The sequence below is a fragment of the Vigna umbellata genome, chromosome 5 (genome assembly GCF_029865625.1).
Source record: "Vigna umbellata cultivar VRB3 chromosome 5, Vumbellata_1.0, whole genome shotgun sequence".
Lineage (NCBI taxonomy): Eukaryota > Viridiplantae > Streptophyta > Magnoliopsida > Fabales > Fabaceae > Vigna > Vigna umbellata.
Window position 1 is genome coordinate 31034049 of NC_142169.1, and position 15753 is coordinate 31049801.

The 15753-nt window shown below is 30.2% G+C and overlaps 2 protein-coding genes across 2 annotated transcripts; both read left to right on the forward strand.

Annotated features, from left to right (window-relative positions):
* Window positions 1–6743: 6743 nt before the first annotated feature.
* On the forward strand, window positions 6744–7709 carry LOC148198115 (RING-H2 finger protein ATL5-like). Its single transcript, XM_088092202.1, has one exon. The coding sequence runs from the start codon at window positions 6899–6901 to the stop codon at window positions 7433–7435; it is 537 nt and encodes a 178-aa protein (XP_087948328.1). The 5' UTR covers window positions 6744–6898; the 3' UTR covers window positions 7436–7709.
* Window positions 7710–8529: 820 nt separating this feature from the next.
* LOC148198116 (histone-lysine N-methyltransferase ATX3-like) lies at window positions 8530–14862 on the forward strand. Its single transcript, XM_088115712.1, has 17 exons — window positions 8530–9479; window positions 9833–9888; window positions 9958–10126; window positions 11056–11163; window positions 11258–11326; window positions 11438–11506; window positions 11599–11690; window positions 11796–11888; window positions 12086–12221; window positions 12480–12552; window positions 12702–12801; window positions 12903–13027; window positions 13452–13597; window positions 14102–14206; window positions 14384–14448; window positions 14538–14751; window positions 14839–14862. The coding sequence occupies exons 1-17, from the start codon at window positions 8763–8765 to the stop codon at window positions 14860–14862; spliced, it is 2361 nt and encodes a 786-aa protein (XP_087971838.1). The 5' UTR covers window positions 8530–8762.
* The last annotated feature ends 891 nt before the right edge of the window (window positions 14863–15753 follow it).

Sequence of the window (15753 nt, forward strand, 5' to 3'; positions counted from 1 at the left end):
GAAAAAGGATATTGATTTTTGTGAGTCAAGTAAGTAATTTATATTAAGTTTTGATAGAAAGTATTTTGTAAACATAAATTGTTTCACTTTAACTAAAAAAAATAATATAAAAAGTATGGGAGGACGCATATGCTTAAATTTAAAAGTAGGTAGGTAGGTTGTCTCTATTTTTTAACATGTTTTTTTTTTAATTTGTTTACAATTTATTATTAAATATGGAGAATTATTAGATAAGTTATGAAACCTTCACAATAATACTTTTTTTAATAATTTTAAACTATACAAATAACATTAAAAATATATTCGAAAATAATGTGTTCTTAATGTTTCTCTGTTGAAAAGTCAATGAGAATCCAATAAAGAGTCTTTCAAGGCAATTCTTCTGTACATGCATGATAAATCTGTATTTTTCAGTTAATAAGTTTTAATAATAATAATAATAATAATAATTCTTTCAAAATAACAGTAATAATAGTGAGAAGAAAAATATAATTCAAACATTTTAAGTAGAGGAGAAGAAGGGAATGGAATGGGACGTTATGGTAATTATAAGTGAATACTTGAACGCTGAATATTTTATTAACATATAATATTTTTTTTATTACGTTATACAATACACACACACACACACATATATATATATATATATATATATATATATATATATATATATTCATTCTGGTTCTTTCTTCAGTATTATATTTAGAATACATATGGTTAAATTTATGTACATTTATTTCATTTTTTCATTTTCCTTTTCCTGTAAAAAAAATTGTCAATAGATATGATTTGTCAAATTAGGCTCATAAAATGCTCGCCCAGACAAGACTATTAGGGTGCAGTAAAAAAATTACAATTCAATATCAACTAGAAAAATGCCAATAGCATATACTTTTCAATCATTTTTTATTTTTTATTTATATTTTTAAAATCTATGAAATTATGAGAAAGTTTTATTACAAACTCAAATTTATTAATTATATATTTTAAATCAAATTTAATTGATAATAAAACTATTCAACGATTTTGAAGATGTGTTGATAGTAATCATGGACTAAGTTAACAATATTCTAAAACTGAAATGGGCTGATCCGAATGAATATTGGGCTTTGATTGCCAACACTAAAGGTGTCCGGCGTTTCACCATGCATCTCCAAGGTTTCATCCTACATCTTCAAATCCCATAAATACCCTTATAATTAATTAGAGTTCAGATTCTTCAAAGAAATTGAGGAAGATTTTTATTGAACTTATTCGTTGGAGGCGGTGGCAGGCAGTTGAAGGTAAATGTATTGACATTAGAAGTAGGAAAGTGTTTTTTTTCTAAGATTATGACATCAAACAGGTGCTATAAAAGAAAAATCGGATTTTGAAATCCGATGTTGTACCTCTAGTATTTCCATTTCCGAAGCATACCCTGTTTTCTTTAGCATTTTGATAGCCGAGAATCGTTCGTCGACGCACAGGCTTTAACAAGCTGTGTGTAAAGGTGTCTCTGCTGTTCATTTGTTGGGTGTTAGCTCCCTCTACCACCATATTTTTTTCCTTTTACTTTCTTTTTACTACTTTCTCCTTCAATAAAATTTTATTTTTAAGATTATTATTTTTTAGTTTTATCCATTCAGAACATATTTCACTAATAACCTATTGTAGTCGTACATGAGTAAAATACTTTTCTTTCATTTTAATATTATATTTCTTCATCTCTTTCTTTCTCGTTGTGAGATACTACAAGTTGCAAAGGTTGGTGGAAAGAATTATCAAACAGTCTCCCTCTCGTGCGTGGAGTCGTGCAATGCGTGTCGTGCAATGCGTGTCGTGCTTCCTCGTATTCGAATAAACCTTAAAATAAAACCCTAAATAAAAAACGTAAACGGAGGTGACATCCTTCAACGGATGTCAATATCCGTTTCGTTTTACCTTAAACGGATTCCGTTGAAGGATGTCACCTCCGTTTAAATGTTACGTTTTTTATTTTAAAGTTTGTTGTATTAGGGGACATCCGTTGAAGGATGTCACCTCCGTTGATGTATATTTCTTCACGCTGGTTGATGCTCTGGATGCTCCTCGATGTTCCTTCATACCACGGTGGCGACACTCCTTCACACTACGGCGGCAATGGAAACTTTCAAACCAAAAAAAAAATCTGGGAAGAAAAAGGAATGGAAGTGCGGGAGGTGAAGAGGTGAAACGAAAATGGAGAAAGGGAAAGAGAGTTCCTCCGTGGATGAGGGCTGAGAAAGTAAAATTAGAGTTTTAAATTATTTAAAATAAGGTAAAAGTAAAAATCTTTTTAACTTAAAAATATAATTGTATTTAAAATAATGTGAGGAGGTGAAGGAAATATAGGGTGGTGGTGGGGAGCAACACTTTCATTTGTTAAACTTGCTGACGTTTACCCATCATGATCAACCATCTCAAGGTTCTTTTTATTTTCTCTGTCTTGGTTCCTTGTTGTGGCTGAAGTCAGAAACAAAAGAAAGCACAAACACAATATTGGTGTTCATCATCTTAGCCATGAGCCCCTCCTTCCCGAGTACCAAGACCAAAAATCATAATTTTCTCAAGACCAGAACACATTAATTTTTAAGTTTATTAGATTATTTTTTATTTTATATTTTAATTATAAATTTTTAATTTATTCTGTTAGTTTTTCATTTTGTTAAAATTTTCAAATTGTATGACTTTTTTAAATTATTTTAAAAAAATGGTATATAAAATTGATATCAAAATTTCGAATGATTTTTTAGGTACTTATGTATTATTATTTTGGTATTTATTTTTAAATTTATTAGATAATTTATAATTGTTTAATTTATTGTATTAGTTTATAATTTTATAATTTAATTATAGATTTTGAATTTATTAATTTTTTTTATGATTAAAATTTTAATTATATATTAACTAATTATAAATTAAAAGAGAGTAAAGAAGAAGAATGAAATCCAACGCAGGGAGATGCCAAAATGTGAGAGAGAAACATAAAAGTGAAACTAAAACTGGTCAAGAATATTTGACTATATTCTTTTCAGTTTTTTATAAATTAAAACCAATTAAAAATGTTTTTAATTAGGGGTGAAATAGGCATTTTGTTAAATTTTTGGAGGTGTATGATGAAACTCTTGGAGGTGTAGGGGGTGAAGCCCTCGAGGTGTCCTTCTTCCCAGCCCATATTTCTAAGTTCACTCTGATAGTTTCATGAATTTTTCTTCTTCTCAAAAATACCTTCGATACTCTTATTTAAAAAATACTTGTACCTTCTTAGGTAGTAACTTGATATCTATTTTTGTATTCATTATGTACCTAAGAGTACACAATAGGGAAACATATTCATCTTTTCTATAATTCTTTAGTGCATTCTTACGAATATTTGAAAGCTTGTCATGTTAATGTAAAACGAATTTTTAAATTTAAGCATCTAATCTTAAATACTTAGAGTTGTACCATTGTTGAATAATTTTTCTTATTGATTTAAGTTGTTTAGAGAGTTAAATATTTTTTCTAACCGAAAACAAAATATTAAAAATTAAAGAGACGAAGATAATAAATAAATATATAAAAATAAACGAGCTTCGACTATAAAGATATAATAGTAACTACTTGTACAAGAATAATCTTTATTCATTATAAACCGAGCATGTAAATAAATCACATCTTCTAGTAATATTTAAGGAACAGAATATATTCTTTTTACTTCACGAATAAGTAAAAAAAAAAATATGAATCATTAAAAGGAATGTAATTTAATGTTTAAAAGAATGAAAATTAAAGAAAAAAGAAATAAAAAATTAAGTTGAAGTGGTTGTTTAAATAAATTGAAAGACAAATTGAGTGGAGTGGATATGAAGTGATAAACTTTGATATGGTGATGTTGGTTAAGTTTTATAATATCACTACTTTTGTGGATTACTTGAAAATAAACTTATATTGATAAATTTAATTTATATCATTTACTTGTTAAATTATTCAAATCTTACGTAAAATAATTTATTATGTTTAATGTTTTGCGGGTTATAATAATCCGATCAACACTGTATAACAGTGTTCTTAAAAATGTCTAACTAAAATGATTTTATTTACAGTATTAATTTTAATAAGGTATCTTTTTGCATGTTTTGGACTTAAAATCATTTTTAATACTAATTAAATTTTAATTAAACAAGTATAAGTCAATCAAACTAATATAAACATTAAAAGCCAAATGTCTTCAGATTAAGTATATTCAAATAGAAAAAAAAATAGATACGTTACAAATTAATTTTTCATAGATAAAAGCTGTAATGAGAAATTTTAACATATTTTATTTGTCAAAAGTTTGATAGAACTTACTTATATGTTTCTAAAAAAAAGTTTTTTACCGATTTGTAAACAAATGTAATTCTTCATGTTTTCTCATTACATTCTTCTCGTTTAAATGAAAAAAAAAATCACATTTTAATTTAATACTTTTTAATGTTGTTTTTCTTTGATCAAATTTTAATATTTTATCTCACACTTTCAACAAATCATAAAAAAATTCCATTTATTAACATGGGTTAAAAAAAGTATAAAATAAAATTATTTAATGAAAGTAGAAAACTAAGAATACAATATTTATCAAAAACACCATTATCATGCATTGATAATTTGTTGCATTTAGTCCATTTTAAAATTTTATGTGCTAAAACATATTTACTATATAAAAAGTATGAGTGGAACAATTTATAACTTTTATCTATTCTACCATCTTATAGTCTAACTCATTCACCTTCTAGCATCATGTAAACAGTTACCAACTTTTAATAGGTGATAGATAAATTATATACAAAATAATAATACAAACGTGTTAAATGATGATAAAATGACATCTTCAAACGTGTTTCTCAGTTAACATACATACCTTTCTCTGTATCATTTTGTACAGTTAATGAATCAATACATTCATCTCTGTCTTCACCCTTCTGACTTCTCCTTCTTTTTTCTTCCTCATAACCTTTTTTTTATTACTGCTTAATAAATCTATGATAAATGATACTTGAATCTTAATATTAAGAGATTAGGAGCTTTAACAAAATATAATTTTATGTACTTTTGTAATAGTGGGTGATAATATATGATATGTTGTAATCAAATGAATATAGTAAAACTGTTAAAGAGGTACTTGACTTTGAGGAAAAGTTTAAAGTAGTCATTTTAAGTAAATTAGTACAAATGAGTTTTTGTATACATTATTATTATACGAAGATGTCATTTTATCATCATTTAACATCTTTGTGGAAGTTACTTGACTATATGATTAACTTTTGTATTAGTCTGGATTTTTTTTAACGCATTTGCGAGCATGTTTTTTAGCTTGATCCAACATGCATTTTTAAAAAATTATTAATTATTTTAAAAATTAAATATGTTTTTATTTTCTTAATTTTAATAAAAATTAAAATTAGTCTTTTTAAATCGTTGAGACCAATATAATTTTTTATCTTTAAAATATATAAATTTAATAAGTTTAACCAAATTTTATTAAATTTATCTATTGCTTCATAATATCATTTGAGTTGTTTATATTCTTTGACACATTTTTTTATTCAATGTTAACTGAAAAACGCGTTTGAAATGTCAAATATATTTAACAAAATTTAGTTAAAATAATTAAATCTACACATTTATAACATTGAGATTAAATTTGATTAAAGTTTCAAAAATAAACTAATTCTAATTTGTAGTTAAAGTTAATAGACCAAAGACATATTTTTCCTTATTTTAAATTCATAATTTATATTATTTACTGATAATTTTAATGGACAAGATCAGCAAACATTTATTATTTATTTATTTTTAAAAGTTCGTATTTATTATTTGATAATGTTTTTTTGAGGTTTATTTAAATGTTTTTCAACATGACCTCTCGCTGTATGTTCTCAACCTATTTTGAATTTTTTTTTTTATGTGATTATAGCATGTATGAGATTATTTCTCTTGTGGTAAATTGAGTTCTAATATTCAATATCGGATTATGGTTCATAATTTATGCTTATCGTCAATGATGATTTTGAGAACCTAAGATAACATTCATAATTCTAACCACTTTTACGTTTGTTAAAACTTTAATATTTTTTTTCTCAAACTCATCTATTTGATGCTATGTGATGTTCCTAATGAACGATTAGTAATTAGATGGAAGATTTTTTAATATATATATATATATATATTTTATTTTTGGGTCTAAGATTTACATTAAAGAAACATTTTGCTCTTGTATGTAACTTAAGATTTTGAATGTAGCTCTAAAAAATAACAATGAATAATTGGGTTGATAATTGTAAAGATATTTTAATTTTAGGGTCCAATTTTAAAAAAATTAAATAGTAAGTTCTCAATTTTTTTCACACTTGTGATACAAAGCACCATAAAAATGATGAGAGAAAAGGAGATAATTTCTAACAAATTGTTTTGAATGTTGTAAATTGTTGATAAAATCATGAAACATTTTTTTTTAGGTTTTGAATTTTAATTATTAATTTTAATCCAGTAATATTAATTTGATTTTGATAAAAATAAAATAGGAATTAATACTTTTAATTTTTCATTATTAAATTATAATGTAGTATTATTTTATTATTGATATAAATAAAGATATATTAAGTAATATTCTTTAGATTAATCAGTTAATATATTATCTTTTATTTTCATTTTTTAATCAACGTCCTGTATATACATGTTTAAGTCATGGAAAATCATCATCCTGAACCATCTGTTTAGTTTGTGTGTGTCACTGATTTTTTTTCTTCTACAATATTGACCAATGAAGAGTGGTTGCAGGCAGTCGAAGATATCGATCTGATCCAAATATAAAATAAAAATCCTTCCTTTTACAGACACAGTTTCAGACATATCAGAGACTTCACTCTTCTTCTCAATCATGACTATGGAACCAGACATTGAATCCGAATACGCATATAACTGCAAGGTTATGGTGGGCACTGCCATTCTCGTATTCCTTCTCATAATCCTCATCATTCTCTTCAACGCCTACCTCCGCTTCTGCCGTCGTCGCCGCCGTGTTCTCTTGTTCCGTTCCCTTCCCACTTTTTCCTTCTCCGCCTCCGTGCACCGCTCTCTCCAGGAATGTGCCGTGTGCCTGTCGGAGTTCGCCGACGGTGATAAAGTTCGCACACTTCCCAACTGTAAGCATGGTTTCCACACCCACTGCATCGACGCGTGGTTTGCCTCTCACTCCACGTGTCCTCTGTGCCGAACACCGGCCCAACCGGCCAAGGGTTGCTCCGATAATGAACCCGGTTTGGTTCCAGTTTCCGGAGCAGAAGAGGGTTGTTCTTCGTCTTTGGGTCCCCCAATTGCGTGTCCGAGAAAGACGTTGGATGTAGTGATAGAGGTGGGAGATGTGGAAAGAGGTTTGAATCCTGCAAGGAAGATGATGGATTCAGATGTTCATTGAAGTGGTTTTTGTAACGCATTAAGCTAGTCAATGCTATGGTTTATCATAATCTAATCCCTCAAATTGGTTTTAACATGTGAATCTAAAATCACTGAAATTCCAAATCTCAGTTGAATTTGGTTAGTAATGCACATTTAGACCATAGTAATTTTCTATTATTTTACCTTTGGGTGTAGTTTATTAAAAGCAAAAAGAAAAAATGTATTAATTTTTGTGAGTCAAGTAAGTAATCTATAATAGATTTTGATAGAAAGTATTTTGTAAACTAAAAGTTGTTCGTTTTTTTTTTTTTTAACATGTTATATAAGTTATGAAACCTTTAAAATAATATGTATTTTTTAATAACATTCAAAATATATTCGAAAATGTGTTCTTGATGTTTCTCTGTTGAAAAGCCATTGAAAATAATTCAATAAAGAAACTTTCAAAGCAATTCTTCTGTACATGCATTATAAATCTGTAATTTTTAGATAATATGTTTTAATAATAATTATAATAAGGTTTAATAATATTTTCTTTCTTTATTTTCATTCATTTTTGTTCAATATACAATTTATTTTCTTAAATATTTAATATGATCTTAATTTTTATAATTTATATTTAATTTATTCCTTTTATCAAATAGTAATCATATAATTAATAATTAGATATAATTAGTAATTAGATGAGAAATTTTTAGTTTTTTTAATTCTTTTTAATTCTCATAAACTACACAGTGGATATGATTAAGTAAAACTAGTAATACTTTGAAACTACGTACCAATTATCTTAACAAATAATTTTGCAGTTTTCATTTGTATAAGGTATGCTATACTTATTTTGAATTCAAAGTTGTAACATTATTTATCAATTAGTTTTAACCTGATTGTAAATTTTAAGTCCTTTATAATACTAACTATATTTTAATAAAACTCATTTTCCCGTAGTTAATATTTTAAAAAATAGTTAATTTCTGATTATTCACTGCCGAGGAATCTTTTGTATACAACTGAAAAAACTATAGCATCTGTAACCCTCAAATGTTGGCGCCATCACGCAATCAAGAAATTTAAGAATTCGCGCCTTTTCTCAATTTTGCAAATTTCTGTGTTCAAATGTCACAAAACCACCGCCAGCCATGATCTCTGCATCTAAATTTCTTCATAGAATCAAATCAAATAAATATGAATATATTTTAACAGAAACCTTTTTGTAGCAATACATGAATAATCTTTGCTGCTTTATTAGGTTTCTTTCTACACAGATCTATATTTTGGGTGTGTTATAGACAATCACAGCCAGAGCTTCCCCTTTCTTATTCAAAGGCGTGCATTTTAGGATTCTTAAGATGATCATTAAGCGGAGCATGAAAACTGAAATTCCAAAACGATTCAAGTCAGAAAAACGAGAGGGTTCCGAGATTCATAAGGAGAGGAGAACAAATGGGTTTTTTTCTGCTGAAGGAGTCTCTGGATCCAGTGAGGCGCCGTCCAATTCAAATTCCGTGGACTCCAATGGCACAATTGGAGACCTGCCCCCGCAACCAGAAGAAGAGGTTCGTGCCATTCAAGCCCAGTCTTCCAGAGGTCGCACCAAGAAGCTTCCTTGCAGGTTCAGTGATTCTGTTCTTTACGAACGATTAGGGTCTGAAAACGGGAATGGGAATGTTTTACAAGACGTTGCTGCCATGAGTAGTGAGCGGGATTCTCCTTGTTTTCCATGTTCTGCTGTGCTAAGAGATTCCGAGTACTCCGTCAAGACTGTTAGAAAGACGGTTATTGGAGGTCGTTCTGTGTTTGTTAAAGAGAAGATTGATGCTGTGCCTGGACTAAGTACCCACGTTGAACGTGTGAATGGAAGTGTCAAAAGGAAGAGGGATGCTTGCAGATTGGATGATTTTTGTTTGGGTGATATAGTTTGGGCAAAGTGTGGGAAGACCCATCCTGCTTGGCCTGCTGTAGTCATTGATCCTTTCTTTCGAGCTCCCAAATCCGTCATAAACTGCTGTGTCCCTTCTGCACTTTGTGTTATGTTTTTTGGTTACTCCAAAAACGGGAATCGAAGGGTAAGGGTTTGATTTCTATTTAGAAAAAAAAAACTTTTTTTGTTTTGAAAGGAAACTGAACAGGTTGCTTAGACAATTCAAGGAAATATTGAATAAGATGAAAAAAATATTATCTTGGAGTTTTTCTTATTTTTGGATTTTAAAACGTATATTCTGGAATTTGTTTTAAGAACATGTTTTGGTTGAGAAATTGAATGTTGAGTTATGTAGAATTGTTTTAGGTTTTTATTACAACTTAAAAATGAGAAAGGAATCAAATATGCACTAATTTAGTAGTTGCGTATGTTCATAGACTTGAGTTTTTGGTTGTGTTTTTAGTGTTTAAATATTTCTAAGAGAATTATGATGGGCAGGACTATGCCTGGGTGAAGCAGGGGATGATATTCCCCTTCTGGGAATTCATGGACAGGTGCGTATCTGCTGCAGTTGTTTCCGCAATAATGTTTTGTATTTACTTACTAAAATTGCCTTTGTTCAGGTTCCAGGGGCAGATCAAACTGTACAAAAATAAAGCAAGTGATTTTCACAAGGCAATGGAAGAGGCAATGTTGGCCGAAGATGGCATTTTGGACTTACACTTGGAAGCTGATCAAAATTTGGTGGCTGCGGATTCCCCGGTTGACCACCGTCATTCCTATAAAGATCAGGTAGTTTTATCTCACTTTGTTTTTGCGTATGATCATGCTTAGACTAATGACGAGAGCATCTGTAAGCTTCATTTAGCTTAAGAACGAGGTCTAGTGATGTCGTGAACTTGCAATATAGATTACAAAAGCTGCACTGTATAGCTGATTTTCGTCTTACTTGGAAGGACTAAGGAGTGCGTAATGATATTCACGCTATAGCCTCTAATGTAGTCACTCCCTACTTCAAGAGTTCAAATTAACATCCTAGAATTTGAATGAGTATTGTTTCAGTGGCCCAAAATGTAAAAGCAAATGGGACTGATAGTATTATGAATTTTCAATGGTATCGGTTACACCAAAGTTAAAAGATTTTTAGCCCAGCATGTGAAGTGAAAGCAATCGTGCAGTTTTCTTGAAATGTTTTCTTGTTGTCTTTTCATAGGATATAGCATAGGCATAGCCGTATAGGCGTGGCTGACTGAGTTTTAGTTTGTTCAAATCTCTCACGTAGACTTCAGAAACATGCCTTTGATATAATGACATATGCATAATGTTGTAGAATTATGTCACAAACGATATTTCGTATACATTCCTGGTTACAAAATCAAAAAATGGAAAGTTTAACATTTAAGGTTATCTCATTATAGTTTTCAATAAAACCTTTTTCTATTTTTTGATTCATTTACCTATCGCCCTATAGCTAAATCGTATACATTATCATGGTTTTGGAAACTGATCCATATAATTAAATATATTTGTGTAAACTCGGGATCAGTTGGCCGGTTTAGGTAAATTTGTTTCCTTCCTTATTTGCCGAAAACCTTTTTTAAGCCTTTGATCTCTTTTCATATATCCGTACGTGAGTGAGTGTGGATAATTTAGTCAATTAATCTTTTAAATCTTAGAGTCTGGTTAATTCTAGATTTTTTTCCGGTGAATAAATTATGTAGGGTACACTATCTTGTGCTGGCTGTGGTTTGGTGTTGCCATGCAAAAACATAAAGAAGATTAAGGATTCAAGTTGTGCTCCTCAGCACTATTGCAAGCCCTGTGTAAAGGTTCTGCGATGACTCTGCGTATATGTCTTTCATTTCTTGACAGGATAAATTTGTTGCTGACATTTGATTACTCCATTGGATTCTGTTATCGCAGTTAATAAAATCGAAACAATATTGTGGGATTTGCAAAAAGATTTGGCATCATTCAGACGGTGGAAATTGGGTAAGATTGTCTACTTACTTAATGTATCTATTATTAGATTTTATTTATTTATTTCAACAAAAAAAATTAATATTTTGAGATGTGGTGGTCTGGGGGGCTAATTTCTGACAGGTATGTTGTGATGGTTGTAATGTTTGGGTGCATGCTGAGTGTGACAAAATTTCCAGTAAACTTTTCAAGGTATCGTGTGGTGACAGTTTTCATTTTTGTCCTGCTTGTTTTATTTCATTTGATAAAAAAAGTATAAGAGACTGATTAGTTTCTTAATGCAGGATCTGGAAAATATGGATTATTATTGCCCCGATTGCAAGGGAAAATTTAATTGTAAATTATCAACATCTCATGCACAGAAGTCAAAAAAGATGTACGTAGAAATTATTTATTCCTTCCTCTACTCATTCTTTTAAGGACATCGGACATATTGATTTTGATTTTATCTGTGAATCTTATGTGATATTTTTCGACGTAGATCAATGGAGGATAGCCAAAAACTTGTATTACCTGAAAATATTGCTGTGGTATGCAATGGCCTGGAAGGAATCTATATTCCAAAGCTTCATTTGTAAGTCTCCAACACTTTATCTTTAATTTTTGTATTAGGAAGATGAAACTGTGTTCTAGATTTATTAGCCTACCTGAATAGGTTCACAAGCAAACCTATGTCCGATCTGGGAACAAGTGAACACTTGTGGTGATTAAACCTATTATGTCATTCAAGTAGAAATTGATATAGTTTCTTTTTATTACATTTTCTTGCAGGGTTATGTGCAATTGCGGCTTGTGTAGTTCTAGGAAGTATACACTTACTGAATGGGAAAGACATGCAGGTTGCAAAGCCAAAAAATGGAAACATAGCGTGAAAGTAGAAAGCACAATGCAACCGCTAATAAAATGGGTTTGTGCCAGTTCTTGTCATACTAGATTCATGGCAATACTCTCTGGTGAATTATGTGTTGTTGTTATTTATTTATTAATTTTTTTGTATTCACGTTTATGAAAAATATTACTCAGATTACTTCACTGCTGTCTAGTGTCTACATCTTTCTATTTCAAACATCTCCCAATTTTCACTTACGCAGCTATTGTTATGTATGTGTATATCATGCCTTCATTTTTCCATATAATGTGTTTATACCAATAATATTTACTTCAGATCAGTAACCACAAGGCCCCAACGGGAATTCCCCCGCAGTTAGATCAGCAGCAAATTCTGTCCTTTTTACAAGGTGAATTTCTATTTCATATAAACCTTTACATATTGAAGCCTCAATTTCTCTTATGCGATCATGTGCTATGACACGTGGAAGTCATATATCTTGTTGAATATATCTTGGAAAGGGAGAGATTAATTTTCCTTTTACCTTATTTTTTTCAGAGAAGTACGAGCCAGTTTATGCAAAATGGACAACAGAAAGATGTGCCATTTGCAGATGGGTCGAAGATTGGGAATATAACAAAATTATCATCTGTAACAGGTGTTGTCATCATTGTTCATGTTATGATGGATCTGAAAAAGTTTCATTTCTAACTTACTGGATGAACCGTCAATTATGTTATGTGCATGTTTATTGTGCAGGTGCCAAATGGCTGTCCACCAAGAATGCTACGGGGCAAATAATGTTCAAGACTTTACTTCCTGGGTTTGTAGAGTTTGTGAAACTCCTGATGTTGAGAGAGAGTGTTGCCTCTGCCCAGTAAAAGGTACGTTATTCACACCGAGTATTTTTTGTTGTCTGACATTGTTGCATATGCTGATGATCCTATTACTTCACTCTACGACAGTAGCAACTGATGGATCGAATGCACTATTTTCACCAAGAAATGGACTAGTTTTCACGTATACCAAGAATGGCTTGATTTTGTTTGATATTTAATCTCTACACCAATTTATGAATGCTATTAATTATTCCCTTTTTTACAAATTTTAGGAGAATTCTCTTTGGGAAAATCTGATAAAATTTGAACGATAAGGAGAATCCTCCTATAAGCTTCATGCAGTAGATATGATTACATCTAAAGTCTTAGAACTGTCCACTTTCCATTTGAATGATTGTTTTTCCCTCATTATTTTTGGCCACGATCAATTGCTAATCTGCTTTTACTATACGGGGAAAATGATTTGCAGGTGGGGCTCTGAAACCAACTGATGTTGAGATGTTGTGGGTTCATGTCACATGCGCTTGGTTTCAGCCTGAAGTTCTTTTCCAAAATCATGAGGCAATGGAACCGGCCACTGGAATCCTCAAGATTCCTCGTAATTCCTTTTCGAAGGTATGGCATTGGACTGAAATGTCTATGTTCATTCTAAAGTGGTTTCAGCTAGAAGCCTACAATATTCTTTCTAGCAGCACCTTCAAAACTTTGTGATTCTTTTGATATCCATGCAGATAATACAAAAAAAATTACAATCGTACACATTTTTTATTTTGATGATGTCTTACTGAACATAAATGTTCTTTAAAATTGTTCTTTACAATCGTACAATCTCACCAAAGAAATCGTTCTTTAAAATATTACTTTTACAAACACTTCCTACTCAACATAAATATACACTAATAATACATAAATAGCCTGATCATACATCGTCTAATCTTCTACCTTCAATTCAATGCAAATACAAGCACTCCTCCCCATGATTTTATTCATATTGATTGGTAACATAGTGGTTGGGTTGTTATTTAACATTTTGTTTCTCCCTTTTCTTGTTGGGTTTGGGCGTCCTATACTTACAGATTAGTTTCATTGTTTCACGTTTCCTGTCTATTTTGATGGCAGACTTGCGTGATCTGTAAACAAAGCCACGGTTCCTGTATAAGTTGTTGCAAATGTGCTACACATTTTCATGTGACGTGCGCGTCAAGAATGGGATATATCATGGAAGTAAGTTTAATGGTCCCTCTGAATATGAACAAACCAAAGTTCTAAAATTGTTTGTGGTTTTCTTCTTAACTTGCTTCATCAATCTTTCCGTAATAAATAAGGTTCCAGGGATGTTAGCATTTAATTGTATGATGATTGCCACTGCTGGGGAAATATTGATATTGTTTGAATTTACAGTTGCATTCGACAGAAAAGAATGGGACAACAACAACGAAGATGCTAATATACTGTGCAAATCACAGGTTTGAGCTCTGGTCACTAAAGTACAATGGCTTGTTTTCCGTGATTTTTTTTTTGAGAATGTTCATATATAAGAAAAATATCATTTTAGGGTCCCAAACCCAGATTCAGGACTGGTTGTACATACACCCATGGAGGTATTCTCACCGACAGTTTCGCTTCAAAATCACCCGAGGTGCTTCAGGGGATCAAGTCTGGCTTCGACAAAGAATGTAGAACTTCTTGAACCTTCAAACTCTGAAATTCATGAGATTGATCCACTCTCCGCTGCCCGAATTCGTGTGTACGAAAGGTCTTCCAATAAGGTAATTTAGAACATTTTATTGTGGCCGTAAAATTATGAGATTTTATAGCCTTTTGTTTTATGGTCATAGTCTCTTACTGTATTTCAGCTGCATCCAAAACTAAAATACTAAAATCTGGATTTGGTGTAAAGGATGTTATTTGGGATTTTTACATTTAATAACTTGGGTTAAATATGTTTTTAGTCCCTAAACTATTGACAGTTTCTGGTTTTCGTCCCTCTTCCAAAGTAAGGTACAATTTAGTCCTCAATCTTTAAAAAACGTTCGTTTTAGTCGAAAAAACGAACGTTTTGAGGACGGACTAAAACGAGGACTAAAAACAAAATTTTGAGGACTAAAACGAACGTTTTTCTAAAGAATGAGGACCAAATTGTACCTTACTTTGGAAGAGGGACGAAAACCAGAAATGGTCAATAGTTTAGGGACTAAAAACATATTTAACCCTAATAACTTTATAAGAAAAAACACATGCATTATGTATATTTGTATTTTTTTTATGATAATAAAAAATAATAAAATATTTAGTATTATTATTATAATTATAAAATTAAATATAAATAATTATAATTTTATTTATTTTGTAGGTAATTTTTTAATTAAATTAATTAAAAAATGGTTAAATTTAAAAAATATTGAAAAAAAAGTTAAATTTAAATAAATTATCACTTAAAAAGTAATATTAATAAAATAATTATTTTATTTTAAAAAATATTTGAAANAGAGATTTTGATCTCATATTTATAACTTATTTTTTGTTAATTAAAATGTAATTATTAAAACACCAGTCAGATAAATACAATAAATGCATTAGAAGTTGTGATGTGGAATGCTGTGTTAAAATTAATATGGAGATTTAAAACTAGTTTTGAAAATTCGTTTTCGTAAATTCAATCCATCATAGCGAAATGTTCTGGTGAAACATTGTAAGATTTGACATATGACTTGATTAACTTGTTCTTTCCAGTGTTTGGATGACATTGAGTTTTGGACATTTCTTCTTCA